The 19627-nt window shown below is 41.2% G+C and overlaps 1 protein-coding gene and 1 pseudogene across 1 annotated transcript; both read right to left on the bottom strand.

Annotated features, from left to right (window-relative positions):
* Window positions 1–1122: 1122 nt before the first annotated feature.
* LOC137977017 (aspartate dehydrogenase domain-containing protein-like) lies at window positions 1123–19618 on the bottom strand. The gene is made up of 5 exons (XM_068824317.1): window positions 19463–19618; window positions 9919–10054; window positions 8510–8594; window positions 2288–2437; window positions 1123–1437 (listed from the first exon to the last, which is right to left on the bottom strand). The coding sequence occupies exons 1-5, from the start codon at window positions 19572–19574 to the stop codon at window positions 1123–1125; spliced, it is 798 nt and encodes a 265-aa protein (XP_068680418.1). The 5' UTR covers window positions 19575–19618.
* On the bottom strand, window positions 12471–13142 carry LOC137975429 (uncharacterized; annotated as a pseudogene).
* Window positions 19619–19627: the final 9 nt, after the last annotated feature.

Below are 19627 nucleotides of genomic sequence, written 5' to 3'. Positions count from 1 at the left end.
CCCAGTTAATACAAAAATTTAAAAAAACAACAAAAAACTTCTGTTCCAATATATAAAACACAGTTTAAATTCATTGTTCATTTACACTTGAAACAAAAATAAAAAATATATAAATCTGATATATATACATGGGATTTTTAAAAAGACTCTAAGTGGCCTTCACTTTAGCCCTGTTCAATGTCTGCATCGGGATTCCGGTTTGAAGCAGTAAAGACTGCCTCTTATTGCCATAACAGCTGATTCGTTATAAAGGACCAAAAGATACGGTGCATCGAATCCATGCAACAGGGTGATTTTCGTTCTGTGGAAGGTAGCTTGGCTAAGCGTTTTATGCAACATGTTCACTCTTTCCCCATTCCAGCCGTTGTTGAAAACACAAGTGGAGGGAATACAGCATATTGCGGACTTCCTTTATTGTCCCTGTCACCATACTCCCTCTTCGTCGCCATCTCGTGCTTGTCTATAGGAGTGCTGCGGATATTGAGTTAACGTCGGTACCGTAGCTCGATGCGTTCGGGTGAAAAACCTAATGTCAAAAAATGCATCGTGTTGCCTACCCTCCAGAATCCCTCTTGCTCTAATATCTAACCTTGCATCATCTTGCTTGTTGGCGGTGCATGGTAGTATGATTTTGCCTGAAAGTGATTGCAGCTGTGGTTCTTTTTTTTCTGATTTCATTATGCCTTGCAGTTGGTAGTCCACCATGCTGACGAGAAAGAAGAAGAAGTAGAAGGGAAGAAAGTGAAGGAGTGTCTATCTAGTGCTTCGCCGAAGGAAGCAAGAGCAACTGTGAAGGAGAAAAAAATGGCAGGGTAAGACGATAGGGAAAGATGGGAAGACGAGAATCTAAATCAGAAGGCCTGCTTCTCCTGGCTCCACCTTTGGAAGAAGGCACCAACTGATGTCATTGTTGGTTTACAAGAATTGTACCAGCAGCTACTACCAACAAAAGTATTCTATCACAGGAAGGACTGGGACTGCTTTGAGCGGAGATGAACGTTGTATGTGTGGCACAGTTACAGAAAGGGTTTCACACATTCTAGCTGGGTGGAGACGCTTAAGCTCAGTCAAAGTACTTGTCGCGGTACAACAATGCTATTAAGATCCTGTTCTTTGAAGTGATCAGATCGCTGGACCTTGTTTCGTTGGTGGGGCCTTGGGTACTCGAAAGCCCAACCCAAGCCAATGTATGAGAATGAGGAGGGCGGTGCTTACTGGGACATTCCTCTCTATGCAGACAACACGCATGTGAAGGCTAACAGAGTCAACGCGACTATTGTGGGACAAGCAGAGCAAGGAAGTGTCACTGATAGAGACGAGCTGCCCCTGAAGAGAGGCTGCTGCGAAGACCTCCAAGGACGGGCCACTGTGTTGGGAGCTGCAGCAGACCGAGCATCGTGTGACACAGTACAACATCATCATGGACATTCTCGGAAGCTAGAGAAGTTAGTAAAGTAAAAGTCAAAAAAGTAAAGCAACCATATTTAACGTCGATAACTTGTAACAGTAATTCAACTGACAAACCCGAGATCGACGGTGCGCTCATTTTACTCCCCCTTCTCCACCAGTCCTCTGTTTTATGGGTATTTAAAGCTACTTAGCTACACGGAAAGGAAAGAAGTTGAAACAAGGATGCGAGATCTGGGAATCGAACTCAGGACCTCTTGCACCAAGGCTGCGCACTAACCGACTGTGCCACTAAGGCACTAAAGCAGCTAGTTGGAGGAAAAAAGTGATTCAGTAGCACTACAAATGCAAAAGTCAGTCATCACTAGTATGCTGAACATTGCACACTTGTTTAAGATTTTGAAGAAACCAATCAATTTTTTAAAATCATATATATTTATTATTTTTCTGTAAAGATACTTATGTACATATAGTCTTTTATTTTTCAAACAAAAAGGTGAGAATTAGTAATTTTAGCGTTATAATAATGTATTATATTTTAGTCTATGCATTGATTGGCTACGGTTTGACGCCCAATCAAGGCTTATAGGTCTGGGCATCCAGGAGTTTGTATACTGCCAAAACCGTAGGAGGTATTCCTTTTTTGACCAGTGTACCCTAAACACTCTCAAGGCCATGCTAATTGCAGGGCACCTGTTCCAGTAAGTAGAGGACACTAGAGGGCTAGTCCCTATTATAATTAAAAAAAAATCAAAGAGCAAAAGATCTAAATTTACTAATAAAAGAATTTCAAGTATTTTTAGATGCATTTGTTTGAGCATCAGCTTTTACTGCATTTTCAGCTATTATATTCCAACCAATGAAACAATTGTAGCATCACCTGTAACGTTTCTCTGTCTGCCATTTTCTTGATATCAGATCCTCCCCATAGTGCTCCACTTGGTATATAAATTCCGTGCCTGCCACTGGATGCCTTCTTTCTCAACTTATTTTCCACATCTGAGTTTGCAAAAGCAGTAGGAGAACCTATCTAAAGAACAATGTGATAAATTGGACAAAATATCACATCACATACAAGTAAAAACCCTTGAAGAGAACCTCCACTCTGGCTGATGAATAATAATTATGTCAAACCCAACAAACTAATGTTTAAAATCAAATTTGTTTGCCAAATTTTATTTCCTTCAAAAAATGTGTTTGTATTGAAAAAAATTAATGAATTTTAGAATGATCACTGATTTTCACTTTAAAATTTCCCTTTAAAATTTCCCAGGTATATTATTGTGACATTTTATGGTTACCATTATTGTTTTCACACAGAAAGCTTTTGTTTTGGAACAATAGGGGATCTGTGACACATCACAATTAATCAAGATGGTAGAGCCAGAAAATTTGAAAACCTAAACCAAGGTTTTTGAAATTGATTTATTTTGGATACAAACACTTTCATTGGAAACAGCTCGAACATTTTAGATTGTAAACGTTATCTTCTGTACTTTGAAGTCATTTTCTTGTTTTAGTGGAGGTTCCCTTTAATAGTTAAAGCAGTTGAACATTCAACTTTGTTTGGGAATGGCCAAAGAAAGTCACAGCTTCTGCACCCTGAATGGCTGGATATGCATTGTTCAGAATGAATTCAATTGTTTTTTGTTTGACTTGTTAGACATATCTTCAGTAACATCTTTCGCACATATATATTTATGTTATGTTTGTGGCCTGGAAAAAGGCAGACAAACTAGTATTCATAAAAAATGGACAACAACTTTGAGTTTGCAAGACATGTTTTGATCGATCATCAATCATCTTCAGTTGCAAGTGTCCGCTGGGAAAATCCTAATCTAAATAGGCAGCTAAAACATGCAGAGTTAACTCTATCTTTTTGTAACATCAGGTCAGCGGTTGCACCAGGCATGTGGTGTGGGGAATAAAGCACTGTTCTGTACATCCGCCATCTTGCTCCTTTGCCATAACACTTCATGGTGTCAGAATCGGGATGGAAGACCTGAAACTGCCTGAGCCTCTGCTATTGAGTGCGGCGACAAACAAAGCCCAAGCATGGACACGCTGGAAAATGTCCTGGGATCTTTACAAAGTTGGGAGCGGACTCCACCAAAAAGAGGAAAAGATTCAAGTTGCCATGCTGCTTCATGTGCTAGGAAAAGAATGTGTGGAGATGTTTTCAAATTTGTTTGGACTTCTGAGGGAGATTGGGATAAATTGAGGCTGTAGAAGAAAAGTTCAACGCTCCTTGTGCTCCGTTGACATCAAGGCACTTCAACCGCTTTCTGTTCATCAAATGAAAACAACACAAGGGAGAAACAGTGGACGAATTTTGTAGCAACTTGAAAACTCTAGCTAAGAACTGCGACCTTGGTGATAAAGAAGATTTGTGCTGGGCCTCAAAGATCCACACTCAAAGGAAAGGCTGATGGAGAGAGAACAGAGTTTAGAGAAAACGTTACAAGCTGCTCATATTGCTGAAACAAGCAAACAGCACATGAAGAGCTTAAAAGAAGAGAACAGCAGAGTTGAGAAAGTGGATGTAATGGACGGAAAAGGTCAGAAGACCCAGTGGGAATTGTAGTATTCCGCATGCACCAGCTTCGTGTCTTGCTGCAGGAACGCGCTGTCACAAGTGCAGGAAAATGAACCATTTTTCAAAGATGTGTTGTGGCCAGGAGGGGCAAAAGAAGCAGGTAAATACTCTTGATGATTGCGACTCTGATGCTGAGGTTATGTTTACTGGGGCAATTAGTAAAGAAAACAAGGACTAATGTCAGTTTTGGAAAAATGCAAGAATTGGGGCCCAGTGCAATGTCTTACCTAAAGCTGCTTCTGACAAGATCACGACAAAACCTTTGCAATCCTTCTGAGCAAAGTTAGAGAGTTACACCAAAATGTGTATTAAACCTGTTGGAAAGTGTGAGTTGCCTTGTTGGGTGCATGGGGAAAAGTATCAAGTTTGTTTTCAAGTTGTTGATGGAAACTATGTACCCCTCTTGGGTAGGGAAACATCCGAGAAGATGGATCTTGTCCAGCGCATAAATGCCGTTAAATATAACAGCATTCTAGATGAGATCCCTGAAGTATTCCAGGGTGTCTCCCTGGAAAGTATCACATTAATATCAACCCCTTGGTTCCTCCTGTAGTGCACCCACCCAGGCGAGTTCCCCACTCTAAACGAGAGCCATTGAAGAAAGAACTGGACAGAATGGCAGAGGCTGGAATCCTAGAGAAAGTACCCTTGAATGACCCAGCTGATTGGGTGAGCAGTCTTGTTTGTGTTGATACACCGGATGAGTCTATTCGTGTGTTCTTGGACCCAAAAGATCCTAATGTGGCCATTAAAAGAAAACACTACCCATTACCGTTAGTCGATGACATTACTGCAAATTGTGCAGGAGCCACAGTGCTTTCAACTTTGGATGCAAAAACATTCTACCAAATCCAGTTAGATGAGAAGAGCAGTAAACTTCTGACATTTAATACATGTACCCCCTTTGGAAGGTATCGATACTTGAGGATGCCAATGGGAATTAAATCTGCACCAAAGGTTTACCAACAGAGAATGGAGCAAGTTTTTGAAGGGCTACCAGGTGTGAAGGTCATTTCATTTTTTTCATTTTTGGCCCTTTGCTCCTCCTGGAGCATAGGCCACCAACAATAACTCGCCAGTCTCCTCTGTCCTGTGCTATCCTTTCAAGTTGTTTCCATGTGTGTCCAGTCCTCTTAATGTCCTTTTCAAGCTCCCGTCGCCAGGTGTTCCGTGGTCTCCCTCTCTTTCGTTGACCTTGGGGGTTCCAGTTCAGGGCTTGACACCCAATGCTACTAGGTGGTTTGCGTAGCATATGGCCAAGCCATCTCCTTCTCCTTCGCCGGATATCCTCTTCCACTGGAGTTTGCTGCGCCCTTGCCCATAAATTCTCATTACTGATGGTTTCTGGCCAGTGGATTCTTAGGATTCTACGTAAGCACTGATTTATAAAAGACTGGATCTTCTTCATAGATGCCTTCGTTGTCTGCCATGATTCTGCTCCACACAACAATACCGACTTAACGTTTGAGTTAAACAAACGTACCTTGGTGGATGTGTCAAGTTCTCTGGAGTTCCATACCTTTTTTAGTATGTTGTATGCTGATCGTGCCTTGCCAATCCTAGTTTTTACTTCTGCGTCAGTTCCCCCACTTTTGTCCATTACTCTGCCCAAATAGGTAAAAGACTCAACTTCCACCAGTTCTGCTCCTTCAATTGTGACTGGCTCATCACTGCCTGCATTGATCCTCAGGATCTTTGTCTTCAGTCTGACCTGCATCACACCTCAGTGCAAATAGGACTGATGATCAATAAACTGTGAAGGTCATTATGGATGACATAATCATACACGGCCGCCATACGGCAGAACATGACACGCAGTTGGGGGCTGTTTTGCAGCATTCCTGAGACAGTAACCTTCTACGTGTCATATCCAGCAGAATGAAGTGAAGTTCCATGGCCATGTGTTCTCCAAGGATGGTTTGAGGACAGACCCGGAAAAGGTCAGAGCTATAGTTGAGATGCCCAGACCACCAGACAAGGCTGGTGTCCAAAGGCTGTTGGGAATGGTCAACTATGTCAGTAAGTTTATTCCAAACCTGTCAGACCTCACCACACCGTTGAGACAGTTACTACATCAGGATGTTCTGTGGCACTGGGAAAACAGCAGGAAACCAGTTTCAAAGAAATCAAAGAATCGCTTACCCTTGCTCCAGTGTTAGGATATTACGATGCACAGAAAGCATTGACGTTGCAAGTTGATGCTAGTTCAACTGGTCTTGGTGCTGCATTGATTCCAGGAAACCAACCAATAGCTTATGCCTCAAAGACGCTTACACCCACGCAGCAAAAGTATGCTCAGATCGAAAAAGAACTTTTGGCTGTGGTATTTGGTTGTGCCAAATTTGCAGAGTATATTATGGGCCGTGATGTTATAGTTGAATCGAATCATAAGCCTTTGGAGGCCATTATAAAGAAGCCTCTACATGTAGCACCCTTGCCCATGCAACGGATGCTGGTCCAGTACTAACGCTTCCCAGGAATCACTGTAGTGTACAAGCGTGGGGAAAGCCTACACTTAGCGGTTGTTCTATCACGAGCCCATTTAAAAGAGTACCTGACAAATGCTGAGCAGTTAGACATCAACTTATAATAATTATTAGTAGAGTATGTTATTTCAGACCAACAGTTGGCCAAGTTCGTGGAAGCAACCAAGGAAGATGAGATCCTGTCGGAACTTCAACAAGTAATATTGTTTGGTTGGCCAGATTCCAGAGGTCAAGTCCCCCTCAATGCACAGGAATTCTGGAATTACAGAGATGAATTATCGGTAGCACATGGGCTTATCGTAAAGGGGCAAAAGATCATTGTCCCTAGGAGTTTCAGCAGGGGAGATGGTTGAGAAACTTCATGAGGGACACCTTGGAATCAACAAGACAATAGCGAGAGCATGTGAAGTATGATTCTGGCCTGGGATAACAGTAGATCTGACAGAGAAGATTAAGAACTGTCCAGTAAGTTTAGAACATACATGTAGACCAAGTCAGCAGTCTCAACAACTGAGGTCACACGAGATCTCACCATTGCCCTGGGCTAAGGTTGGCACAGACCTCCTACACAAGAAGAGTCGAAACTACCTTGTTACTATTGATTATTACTCCAAGTGGCCAGAATTAACATTAATTCCTTCCATGACCAGCACTGGGGTAATTCCAGGGTACCCCCAGTCAAATGGTCAGTCGGAGAGAACAGTCCAAACAGTTAAGTCAATGCTTGAGAAAGCTAACGACCCATACAAAGCCCTCCCTTCATGTCGGAATACTCCTTTGGAGGAAGTCAACTTGTCACCCTCGCAAAATAATGTTAATGGGAAGGCATTTGAGAACCCAAATTCCAATGACCAGAGAAATGTTAAAGCGCCACCCCAACTGTATGATCCTGAAGATGTCTTGCCTAAGCTAAAAGAAACACAAAGAAAGCAGAAGCTGCAGCATGACAAAACAGCGAAGGAGCTGCCACCACTGATGAATGGCGAGTTTGTAAGAGTTCGAGAAGGCAACCGGTGGAAGCCTGCTAAAGTTACAGTGATTCTTCCGTCACCTAGATCCTACAAGGTTGAAACATAGCCGGGAGAGTATGGAAGAAAGCGTCGCCATTTGCTAAGAACTGAAGAGCCCAAGGCATCAGAGTTTGCATGCACAGCCCCATCTGATGAAGACCTAACAGACACTGAAGTTGAGATGTCCTGTGCAGGAGCCTTGCAGAATCCTGGGTCAACACCAGTCAAAATGTCTATGGCTACTACCACACGGTCCAGTAGGACAGTTAGAGAACCTTCAAGGTTCAAAGACTATGTCAAGTTTTAGCCACAGTGGGAACAGTTTTGTAACATTTCTCAAAGTCTTGTGTTCAATTTAGAACAGAAACATGACTCCAGTGGTCACATTGTCTGGAGTTTTGCATTGCCACTGTTTGTTAATTCTGTATTTTTTTCAGTTGTGTTTCCTTCGTTTGCTTGCTTTTCTTTTGCTAAAAAAAAGGGGAGATGTAACATCAGGTCAGTGGTTGCAGCAGGTACATGGTGTGGGGAATAAAGCAGTACGTGTTCTGTACATCCGCCATCTTGTGTGTGTTGTTCCTTTGCCATGACACTTCACTTTTTACGTACATTCATGTTTTAATGCTAGTTTTCTGTACGTTTTGGTGTTGTTGTAATTTCCCGCCATCAAACACTTCTCCTTTGATACACCGTTTGCATGCGAATTATTTGATCGTTTGCACTTAGTATTGTTGTAATGTTTCACGGTAATTTAAATTCTAACAGCAACATATGACGTAACTTCAAATTGTAACTGAAGATGATCGATCAAAATATGTCTTGCAAACTCAAAGTTGATGTTTGTCTTTGTAAAGTACAAGTTGCAGCTTGGACTCCTTTTTAAAGATAAATGTTATAGTATTTGAAAAGAAATAAAGCTGTTTAAAAAGCCCTTGAACCCTACCCCTACCCCACCCCTACCCCTCACCCCCTACCCCTACTCTTGGAATAGTCATGCCGTTCCACAATACCATATAATCAGCAACATCAAGGAAGCTTTCACCATATTCTGCTGTTATGGAGGGATGAGCAACTTCTATGATCAATTCTGGAGTCCTCAAAAAACAAAAACAGCATAACTTACAGGAAGAACTTTTTTGCATTAAGTACCACAGTGTCATTATAATCATCACTGTTTTACTATAGTGACAGTTTTTTTACCAGAAATTTTAAATATTGAAAGAAAAAAGACAAAAAGAAATAGGAAAAGTGAAAGTGAAAGAACAAGTCCATTATTGTTTTACATAAAGACATCTTCATCAAGACAAGAAGGATTGACATTTACGGTTCATAAAGTTAAGGTCAATCAGGAGACTTCATCCCGCAAGTATATTTTTTCCATTGAACATGTTTCAGAAAAATTACAAAGTTGCTTTGAGTTAGTTGCCATTCTTTTGACAAAAATAGTTACTTGCCTATTTAAGGCAACAACAAATTTACTTTTAGTTACGTGTAGCAAACAGAGTTGTCTGGCATTAGGTTTAAGGTCTCGGTAAAGGAAAATGAGGTGTCCATGGAAAAATGAAATTGTTCCACCACTATTTTTTGCATAGGAACAAACCATAGTTAATAGATGAGAATGGTTAGGAAGCTCGGCAAACATCAAAGGGGCAAACAAAGATGCCAAGATTTAGGTTGACCATGCACAATCTTTTGTTTTGCGCTCATACACTATGCATGAATTATGCAACCAACATGTTTCTATTGGTTAGTCCCTCAGTACTGAGTAAACAACTATTGTCTTTTGTGCAATGGTCAAGGCCCAGAGAACAAAAACATACAACAAAGAAATTAATTTGTCGGGTTTCATAACCATTCCCCTCTATTTACTACGGACAAACTATAATTTATATCAAAATTAAAGCTAATAGATCGAATTATTTGAATAAAGTTCTAGATCTAGTTTTTTGGTTTTTAATATTGCCTTTTAGTTTTGAGGCCTCAAACTCAGAATGACCGAGTCTGCTCCAGAGGCTCCTGCCCCTTCACTTTATTGTGAAAATAACCGCATCTAAGTCACAGATGAATGCACTCCAATACAGTGTGGGGAATTTTAGATACGTAAAGAATTGAAGGAAATATCCTGCACCAAAGTCGAAACTCCCATCTCAAACTTAATTTGGGCAGAAAAAGTACCATAAAATCAGTCTCCGAAGACAAATGAAAAATTCCTAACACCGTATTTGGGGTAGTACAATCATCTATTAAAATTGAAAATTTGGAATTGATTATCTTAAAACCCATCGAGACAGGAGATCCGAGAAGTTGCAATTTTGGCGTCAAAATAAACCCTTGAAAATCGAGCTTGAAGATTTCATGTGGCGTTCAGTCTGCTGAACAACTCCGCCCCCTACTAGATCCTTACAAGAAAGTACCTTACCTTTCTTTGAAGCAATGAAGATCTTTCAAAATGTATTTGTCATCTACTTGTCCCTCAAGTAAACTAATAGTTCTGTTCCAAACAAAAGTTAATTCAAGGTCATCTCTTCTAAGTATCTCACCCACCAAGAATTGTCCTGCAATGACAGAGATATAAAAATATTTAACATGTTAACAAGAAAAGTGGGGTGACGTCTTGAAAATAAAGACCCCTAAGACCCTACGACTCTAAAACGAAGAAGTAACCGAAAACCCTCAATTTGTTTATCCCTAGGGCTAAAGTTGGCTTTTAGGCCTAGGGTTAACCAAATTGAGGGTTCAGGGTTACTTTCTTCGTTTTCGTCTTATAGGGTCTCAAGGGTCTTTGTTTTTAAGATGCCCTGAAAAATGTACATTTTGCACCTGACAAATTGTGGTTCCATCATAACTAAAAGAAGTTCAAAGAGAAAACTTTTTTGTCAAAAAAAAGGCACGCATTGCGTATATGTGTGGTAGTGCAGTAACTTCAAGACACAGTACTTTATTTCATAACTGCCAGCTGAGCTGCTTTTTGTTTTCCAGGATGTTACATACTAAACCCAGAAAGACTGAAGATCGGAAATCAATGGGAATCGAGAAACAAATTAGGCTTCAAGGCTGACATGAAGTTCAACTTCTTTTTCACAGCGTGTACTCCAAGCGTCTGACAGTTTCCATGACAAAAGTTCATTGAAGTTATCCCTGTCCGGCTGAGTTAGTATCTGGATGGGTGGCCCCAAAATACATGACTTGCTGCCAAAAGCATAGGACCAAAAATTATATTCTAGCGCTCAAAAATGCGAACTAAGCATGGTACAGATTTTGTTAGCATGATTTATGCAAAAGAACTATTGATGCAAAAGTAATGAAATATTGATACACAGTTTTAAGGAAGAGCACAAGAAAATTTTTAGAAAGTGTCGATGGAGAATAAAAAAATTGCCATCAAGCATCCTTCCAACAGACCTGCTTATTTTCATGTTTCACCCAGTTATTTTCTGGTTCGGCTGTTAAATGACATGAGGATTTGAAAAGGCTTCTCAGCTTTGTTTTCCCTCTCACCTAAAACACAGGCGGCTTCCGCTTCTATATTTTTCATACAGATATAATTTTTCAAAAGAAAAGTGGAGCAAAAAGTAAAAATATTATGGTCAACTGGTGAACTTTTTCTTGTTTATTTGACCTTTCAGAATGTCTGTAGAACGTGAGCTAGCATGACGATCTCTGTATCTGTTAATTTGACAATAACATACTCAAAGAGTTTTTATTCTCTTTTCATTAAGAAAATTAAGAAAGGAAAAAGGCGACAAGTGGGCCCATCCGTGCGGCAAACAAACATCACTTGTTGTAATTCCAGAAAACCGAACATTTTGTTATTCATGCTCGCACTGCAGACCTACAAATCTTACACTCACTCACTCACTCACTCACTCACTCACTCAGACAGACAGCCCCAATACTAAGTGTACAAGTAACCTAACTTACCGGTATATCACCAAAATTTTTTGAAAGCCCCTGGAGTGGAACAGCCTGGGAATGTGGGAGGAGCATTCAATGGTGTTACTTATTTTATCCTAGGTACTTAAAGAGCTACTATGAGAGAGCTGGATTGAGAAAGCAGCCCCCCCCCTCCCCCCCCCTTATCAGTGTTGCTAGCAAGACAAAAGATTTGTTGCAAACTTAAACAGTCAAAATTGAAAGGGGGAGAGGGGAATGGAAGTGGGAAAGGTTTAAATTCTAGATACAGCGGGTATTGGAAGCTAGAAACGGTGTTTTTCAAAGAAAGTGTCTCAACAATGTTGCAACTTGTTGTAGTACACGAGTCAACGACTGATGGTCAGTTTTGAGCGTGAGTAATGGTGGACCACGAAATCCAAAACTCACAGCCTAAACAGCCTTTGGATAAAAATCAAAGCTAAAAATATTTTGCCAGTCAAGTGGTAAGCAATAACACTTAATTCAAAATCTGAAGGAAAAGAGGATTTTATTTTTTGATCATAGTAGCACTTTAAGAAGGTTTTCTAAATCATCAACAAAATGGGGCATCTTTTTAACAGAAACAATGAGAAATTTTGTCTGAAAAGAGGGACCTTACATGAAAAACCAAAACCTACTGTAGAAAACAACCATTCTGCATTCACTCTCATGAGATGGTATAACACTTTCCAAGGTTGTTGCAGGCTTGGTGGTTTCCTTTCCTTTTGTAGAGGTGGATAATGGACACGTCCTTGACGTCTTGCGGCAATGATTCCTTCTCCCATGTGATCTGGACGAGAGTCAGAAGCTTGCCTGTCAGGGCTGTTCCACCCTCCTTGAAGATTTCAGCTGGAATGGAGTCCGAACCAGGAGCTTTTCTGCTGGAGAGCTGATGGATGGCCTTCTGCACCTCTTCCACAGTTGAGACAGTGTCGAGTGACATGTTCACTGGGACCTGCGGCAGTCTGGCAATGGCTTCATCATTGATGGAGGACGGTCTATTCAGTAAGGAGTCAAAACGTTTGGGCCATCTTTGCAGGATTTTGTCCTTTTCTGTGATTAGCGTGGTGCCTTCCGCACTGAGTAGCGGGAAGAAGCCTGCACTTGTGGGGCCGTAGACTTCCTTAAGGCTGCTGTAGAAGTTTGCATATCGTTCCTGTCTGCAAAGCCTTGGATCTTGTTGGCTTTTGCAATCAGCCAGGAGTCTTGCATCTTGTGCAGTTTGAGCTGGACAGTGCTGCGGATGCTCCTCAGTGCGTCTTTCTTGGCTGTTGATGTTGTGTCCTGGATGTGGTCTAGTTGAGCAGCATGTTTCTGCTCCAGCAGGGCTGTGATGTTGGAGTGGTTTTCGTCAAACCAGTCCTTGTGCTTTCTTGCAGGGGTCCCAGACACTCCATGGCTGTGTTATACACCATCTCGCGGAGAGAGGTCCACGCTGCTTCGACGTCCTGCTTGTCCAGAGTGATAGCATCCAACCGTTCTTCCAAGGTATCAACAAACACTTGCTTGGTGGGGCCGTCTTTCAGCTTGGTGATGTTAATTCACTTAATTGGCACCTTCTTGCCCAGCGGTCTTCTCTTGGGCTGCACGCGGATGTTGAGTTTGGACACGATGAGGCGGTGGTCTGTCCAACATTCTGCACTGCACATGGCCTTGGTGATCCTCACATCCCGCCTGTCCCTCTTCCTGACGAAGATCTATCAGATGCCAATGCTTTGAACGGGGGTGCATCCAGGATGTCTTGTTCCGGGTAGGGAGGCAGAAGACAGTGTTGGTGATCAGGAGGTCATGCTTGGCGCAGGTCTGGAGGAGCAAGAGGCTGTTGCTGTTGCACTTGCCTGTCCCATGCTTTCTCAGCACACCTTCCCAGGAGCTGCTGTCAGTGACAAGCCACTCTTGCGTTGAAGTCACCAAGAATGATGAGCTTGTCAGAAGCTGGAACAGCGGAGATGACAGCATCGAGGTTTTCATAGAATCTGTCTTTGGTCTCATCTGAGTTGGTCATGGTGGGTGCATAGGCGCTGACGATGGTGGCAAACTTCTTTCCATAGAAGAGGGGGAGTCTCATCATCACGAGGCGGTCATTCACCCCTTTCGGGGTGCAGGCTAGCTCAGAAGAGATGTTCTGATGGCAAAGCCAACTTCTGCTTCGTGTCTCTCCTCGGGCGCTTGTCCGCTCCAGAAGAAGGAGTAGCCTGAACTCCTCTCTGTTAGTTCTCCCTCTCCTGCCAGCCTGGTCTCACCAAGGGCGACAATGTCGATCTTGTATCTGGCGAGTTAATCGGCTATGAGCGCAGTCCATCTTTGAGGTCGGTCTGAGTCATCCCGATCAAGTAGCGTGCAGATGTTCCACATGGTTGTTTTCAATGGTATAATCTTTTTCGACCGCATTGAGGGGGTCCCCGCCGACCGCAGTATGTGTTTTGAGCACCCCAAGAAGAAATCGATTAAGCCAATGCAACGTCAATCTTCAGTAATCCAAACAACCCATCACACTGCTCTTCAAGATCTTGGATTACGTGGTTTGCTTTAAATAACCACTGTAAAGAGCGCCATGTGCCTTCTTTTGTGCATTACCCAATCAAAACACCGGCACATGCTTTCTATGGTGCATTGCCCAATCAAACACCGCCACATTTTTCTTTTGTGCATTTTGCTGCACAAGAAAAAAAAAGAAACTGAAATCTAACATGTTTTATAACTTGTGCCCTGATGGGCCCGAATAAATATTAGTAATAAAAAACGAGTCATGAGGATAAAATAATTAAAGAGTGTTTGAGACACAATCCTGTTTTACATCTGTCAACAACTCACATTATCATGACTGCAGAGGAAGGTTGCTGCACCTTTTGGGCTCTTTGCTGTTAAGAGTCCATGGAAAATGCGATCATTGAAATCATCTGTGCTTCCAGGTGAATCGAGATGTTCAAAGTTATTTCTCACACCGGTGCATCGAGCAATATCGATTGAAATTCCAACAACTATCACTCAGAATACCTGAAAGGTATCAGAGTTATAATCCTGGTTGTCTTTTTTCAGTGCAACGAAATGCACAAAGAATTTCATGTATTCCGAGCAATTAAGATTCGGGGATTCCATTGGTTAAGCTATGCACGATAACCCCTTGGGAGAGGTTATAATTGAAAATATAAACATCTTCCAGATGCAAAACAAACTAAATTGTGAACGAAAGGATAAACATAACGAACACAAAAGCGAATGGAAGGATCCTAAATAAGAATTTTTTCTCAAGGATATTGGCATAAACCGACTGAAACGTCAAATTGTTGCAAAATCCATGTTATCTCTGTCTTTGTTAATTGGCATTGTAGCCATGCGTGTCAAAATAAATTGAGTTATTAGCCAAGGTAATTACTCGGTGACTTTGTTCGGTGCAGCAAAATGAACAGTAGAATTACAGAGCGGTGATTTCTTTGGCTAAAAGCAACTCACTTGACGAAGCTATACTTTTTCCAACCACAACAAAGAAAACAGCTGTGGTTTTGAGTGTCGTTCGCGGGGATTTCTGCATGCGTGAGGCTTCAAACAGCTTCAATTCTTACAGAGTTCGAAGAAAATCCCGATTTATAACATGCAGTGGGGCAACCAAAACGATGGGAGCTGTGTTGGGGTTTTAGTGTTAAAGTATGAACGGGTGCGAACACTCTTTATTTTATCCTTATGACTCGTTTTTTTGTAATTAATATTTTATTTTACCCTCAATCTGCATTTTACCCCAGTTTGCAGTCTGCCTCCTGCAGTTTGCATTTTACACCTCGAAAACGAAGACCTCAAAAATGAAGACCCACTCGAAAAAACATACAATTAAGGTAATTCAAATGTTATTTTTGAAGATTTAGTCCTAAGCAGATCTAAGGGGCCGATTATATGAGCCAAACTGGCCCGGTTAGGCGGGCTGGCTCGTTTAGCCGAGATTCCAGCATGTCTGAGAAATACAACAAAAATCCGGTTTGCGATTACATGGAAAAATCTCAGCTTGCTTAGCCAAGACCCCGGCATTGTAATGCCGGGATCCCGGGCCGAGATTTTTCCATATAATCACGTTCACCTGGACAGCCCGGTTAGCCCAGCCAGCGATTTCTAACGACATTACTCCACTTAAGAGCAAAATGGCCCACGGAATAGTCATTTTTTTATGTTTAAATAAAGGATAAATAAGATAGGAAACCATAAGGTTATATTTAAATTGTAGAATGGTGAATTTTAATAACAATTTAGCAAAACAAACTTCTGTCCACATCTTGCTGTTGTTGTTATCATTTTTCACATGACATATTCTAAATTTAGTCCAAACTGGGCTGGCTCACCTCATGTAATGCCGGGCTGAAAGACATCCCGGCAAACCTGGCCAGCCCGCCTGATGTAATCAGGCCTTCTGATAGGGAGCGATGAAAAAATGCAAATTATGACAAAATTTGCAGGGCAGATTATGTGATTAGAAAGGCCAATTATGGGATGAATAATCTAACTTATGTGATTTTTGTCTGAGCAATTTTAAGCTTGTTTTATAAGGTTTCAGGGTAAGAAAAACACTTTTTTGCTGCCCAAAAGACATTTTGAACACAAAGGAACAGTAATTATGTATGTTGATTGACATTAGTTGGGATAAATAAATAAAAAAAATGAGGTCTTCTGCACTATCGATGCACTTTCTACTCGGAGGTACTAAAACATGAAACGACCCAAAACCACCTACAACCACCTCCAAAAAATTCTACAGCCATCTACAACTACCTCCAAAACATCTACAACCACTCCCAAAGAATCCAATACCATCTTAAACAAGCCATAATTGTCTAAAATAAACAAGACAATAATATGTGGTTACCATTTAGCCAAAAAATCCGGATGGAAAGATCGTGGCATACCTATGAGTAGAAAGTCAAAATGAATTTATGAAATCCTTCGCAGGTCACCAGCTTTATGTTTAGAAATCGAGAAATTTGAAGGAATTCAGTGGGAGATGCTGATTTCCTTTCCTTTTCCTTTTTAAATTCAGTCCTTGTTTATACCTAGTCTGCAGTCCATGTTTTGTACCTGGTCCACGTTTTATACCCAGTCCGCAGTGTACCTTTTATTCTGACCGAATTTAGAATATGTCGTGTGAAAAACGATGACCACAAGAAGAAGTGGAGGGAAGTCAGTCTTGCTACATTGTTAAAATTCACCATTCTACAATTTAAAGAAGCCTTGAGGTTTGCCATCTTATACATCTTGTATTTAAACATAAAAAACGACTATTTTGTGAGCCATTTTGCTCTTAAGGGGAGTAATGTGGTCAGGAATCGCTGGCCCGGCTAACTGCGCTATCCCTGGCTCTCGGCTAAATGAGCCAGCCTGGCTCATGTAAATGTAATCGGCCCCTTAGATCTTCTTAGGACGAACACTTCTAAAATAACATTTGAATTAACCTTAATTGTGCGTTTTTTTGAGTGGGTCTTCATTTTCGAGGTCTTCGTTTTTGAGGTCCTCGATCTACAATGATCCACAATGACCTGCAATGATCTCCCATGACCTACAATGACCTCCTACAATGACCTACTATACAATGACCTACAATATGAGCTTCAAAGGCCTGCTTAAATGACTTACAATCAAAGGAGGATCAGGGTGAAGAGTTTGGTGAGCGGAAAACATCCATTTTAGTCCATTGCATGATAGCCCATATGATGACAGCAATAACACATGTGAACTTGAAGGCAGAAATAAACTGCGAAAAGACCCTTGGATGGTTTTCCTTTGTTTTAAAGCTTAATTGAAAATGTACAAAATGAAGGTCTTTCCTTAGCAATGATGATATCTTATTAAATTAATTAATAATTAATTAATTAGAGCAGGAAAACAGGAAGAGATTATAAATAAGTTATTCTTCCCACAATGTTTTGTTTGGTTCAGAGTGCAGAGTGGAATGTTTTTAACCTTTGTACTGCAAACATACTGCAGTGCCCACAGAGCTGCAAATTATCTTGTATTTTAGCTCATTACAGATCATTAGCTAATTTTAGATTATAATGTAGGTCATTGTAGGTCATTGTAGATCATTGTAGGTCATTGTAGATCATTGTAGGTCACTGTAGATCATTGTACATAGGTCATTGTAGGTCATTGTAGCTCACTGTAGGTCATTGTAGATCACTGTAGGTCATTGTAGATCATTGTAGGTCATTGTAGATCATTGTAGGTCATTGTAGTAGGTCATCATTATAGTTCATTGTAGCTCACTGTAGGTCATTGTAGCTCATTGTAGGTCATCGTATCTAGATCATTGTAGGTCATTGTAGTAGGTCCAAGGCTGTTGCCGAACAGGAGCCCGGTAGCCTGGGGCTCCCAAAGAATAGCTCTGGGTGCCTTAATTTTTCACAGCAACACCTTTCACTTCATATGTTGGGCTCCTAAGTTCTCAGCGTTTAGCTCTGAGGGCCCCTTTAAAATTTTCTTAGGCAGCAGCCTTGAGGTCATTGTAGTAGGTCATTGTCTGCCATTGTAGGTCATTGTGGCTCATTGTACATGTAGATCATTGTATGTCACTGTAGCGCATTCCTTGTTTTAGTAACTAGGAATATTCATAATATTTCAACATTCCAACTTTCTATGATTTCTCCAGATGGTTTAAGTTAGGCATTGGGAGTCAACTTTAATTTGAAATAAGATTGGGGAGGATAGACAAAAAGTCCATCTGGATAATAAGGACACCTTTATTTTCTCATAAGAGAGAGTCAGGGGATCTATATGTAAGTAGCTTATCCACCATCCCAGGGGGTGGGGGGGGAGACTTTGAATTAAACCTCTAAAGGAGACCAATCTGGCGTGGGCTAGGCTTTTTTGACCCCTAAAAGAGACCATATTTAAAACATATTGAATATATATTTTAAATTTCTTCGCTTGCAACCCTAAATGAGACCTTCACAGGGCTTGAGATTGCAACCAATACAGTCGCATTTGCAACTAAAATATCTGGAGAAGTCGCAAATTTGCGACTTGTTGTCACCTTTGCTCTTTTGAAACAAAAGGGTTAGCAGTTGCCACTTTGCTGCTATTTTTGCTAAAATAAATAAAGAAAGAAATGACAAATTATTTTTTCCTTGTGGTGAATCTTCTCAGAAGATAACGTAATTGTAGAGTAATTTTGCTGTGATGTTACGTGCACAGTTCCATCCTTCGGGTAAAGACTTGTTTCCATATCTTAAAGTGCCCTTGGACCTGAGGTGCCTGGGAATGAAATTAAATCACTGGAATCGGTCAGTGTAAAATGCTGACTGAGGTTATAATGTAACTGTTGAAAAAGACCAAACTCCTTAGAAATGCTAACCTTAATTAGGCCTCAAAAAATATTTGGGCTTAACTGTTAGCATTCCGATTCCAGTGATTTAATTTCATTCCCAGGCACCTCACGTTCAAGGGCACTTTGAGATATGGAAACAAGTCTTTACCATCCTTCGATTATTCGCCATTTTCAGCAGTACTTACAAGTATTGCTGGCTCATATTTTTTTGCTAAACTGCTGACAACACAATGCAGCACAGCGATTTTGCGACTGAAATTTGTGAAATTCTCTCTAAATGTTCGCATCTTGTAGCAACTGGATTCTTCCAAATTGTGACTGGATTCTTTTGTTAATTTCGAGCCCTGCTTCACCGCTAAAATGATGGGGTTTTGCCCTGAACACCCTAAGTAAGACCAAAATCAGAAATTTACACCCCTAAGCGAGACAAAAAGCATCCCTACCCTTTTCATATGGGAGACCCCTCCCTCCCCCCCCCCCCCCCCTTCCCGGGGGCGGGGCACTTTCCCACTGTACTAACCACTATACTGGTGATGACTAGGAGAGGACGAAAGTGCTAGAGAAAGTAAACATTGAAGACTTAATCAGGGGGGCTCTACTAGACTTGCCATTCGAGTATTACACTAATCAATATCAGACTATAAAGTACTCATTTTTAAATGAAATATTTTTGAACCATTAGGCTTTACCACTCAGCGTCTAGCCTCAGGGCCCGCCTTGAAGCCAACTTCTCTGAGCAACATCTTACCTAAATGTCCAAATCCTACGACCCCGACTCTTCTTTTTTTCTGTCCTCCGCTAATCATGTCAATATTTTTAGGATTCGTTTTTGCTTCAAAAATTCGTTCTCCAAGTTGCATCAAATTCACGACTCCTACTTTTCCAGCCCGTCAAATCTGCGAAGTTGTTTCGG

Source organism: Montipora foliosa, chromosome 11, assembly GCF_036669935.1.
Source record: "Montipora foliosa isolate CH-2021 chromosome 11, ASM3666993v2, whole genome shotgun sequence".
Lineage (NCBI taxonomy): Eukaryota > Metazoa > Cnidaria > Anthozoa > Scleractinia > Acroporidae > Montipora > Montipora foliosa.
The sequence above is the reverse complement of the archived record's forward strand: the minus strand, read 5'-3'. Positions and strand labels throughout refer to the sequence as shown.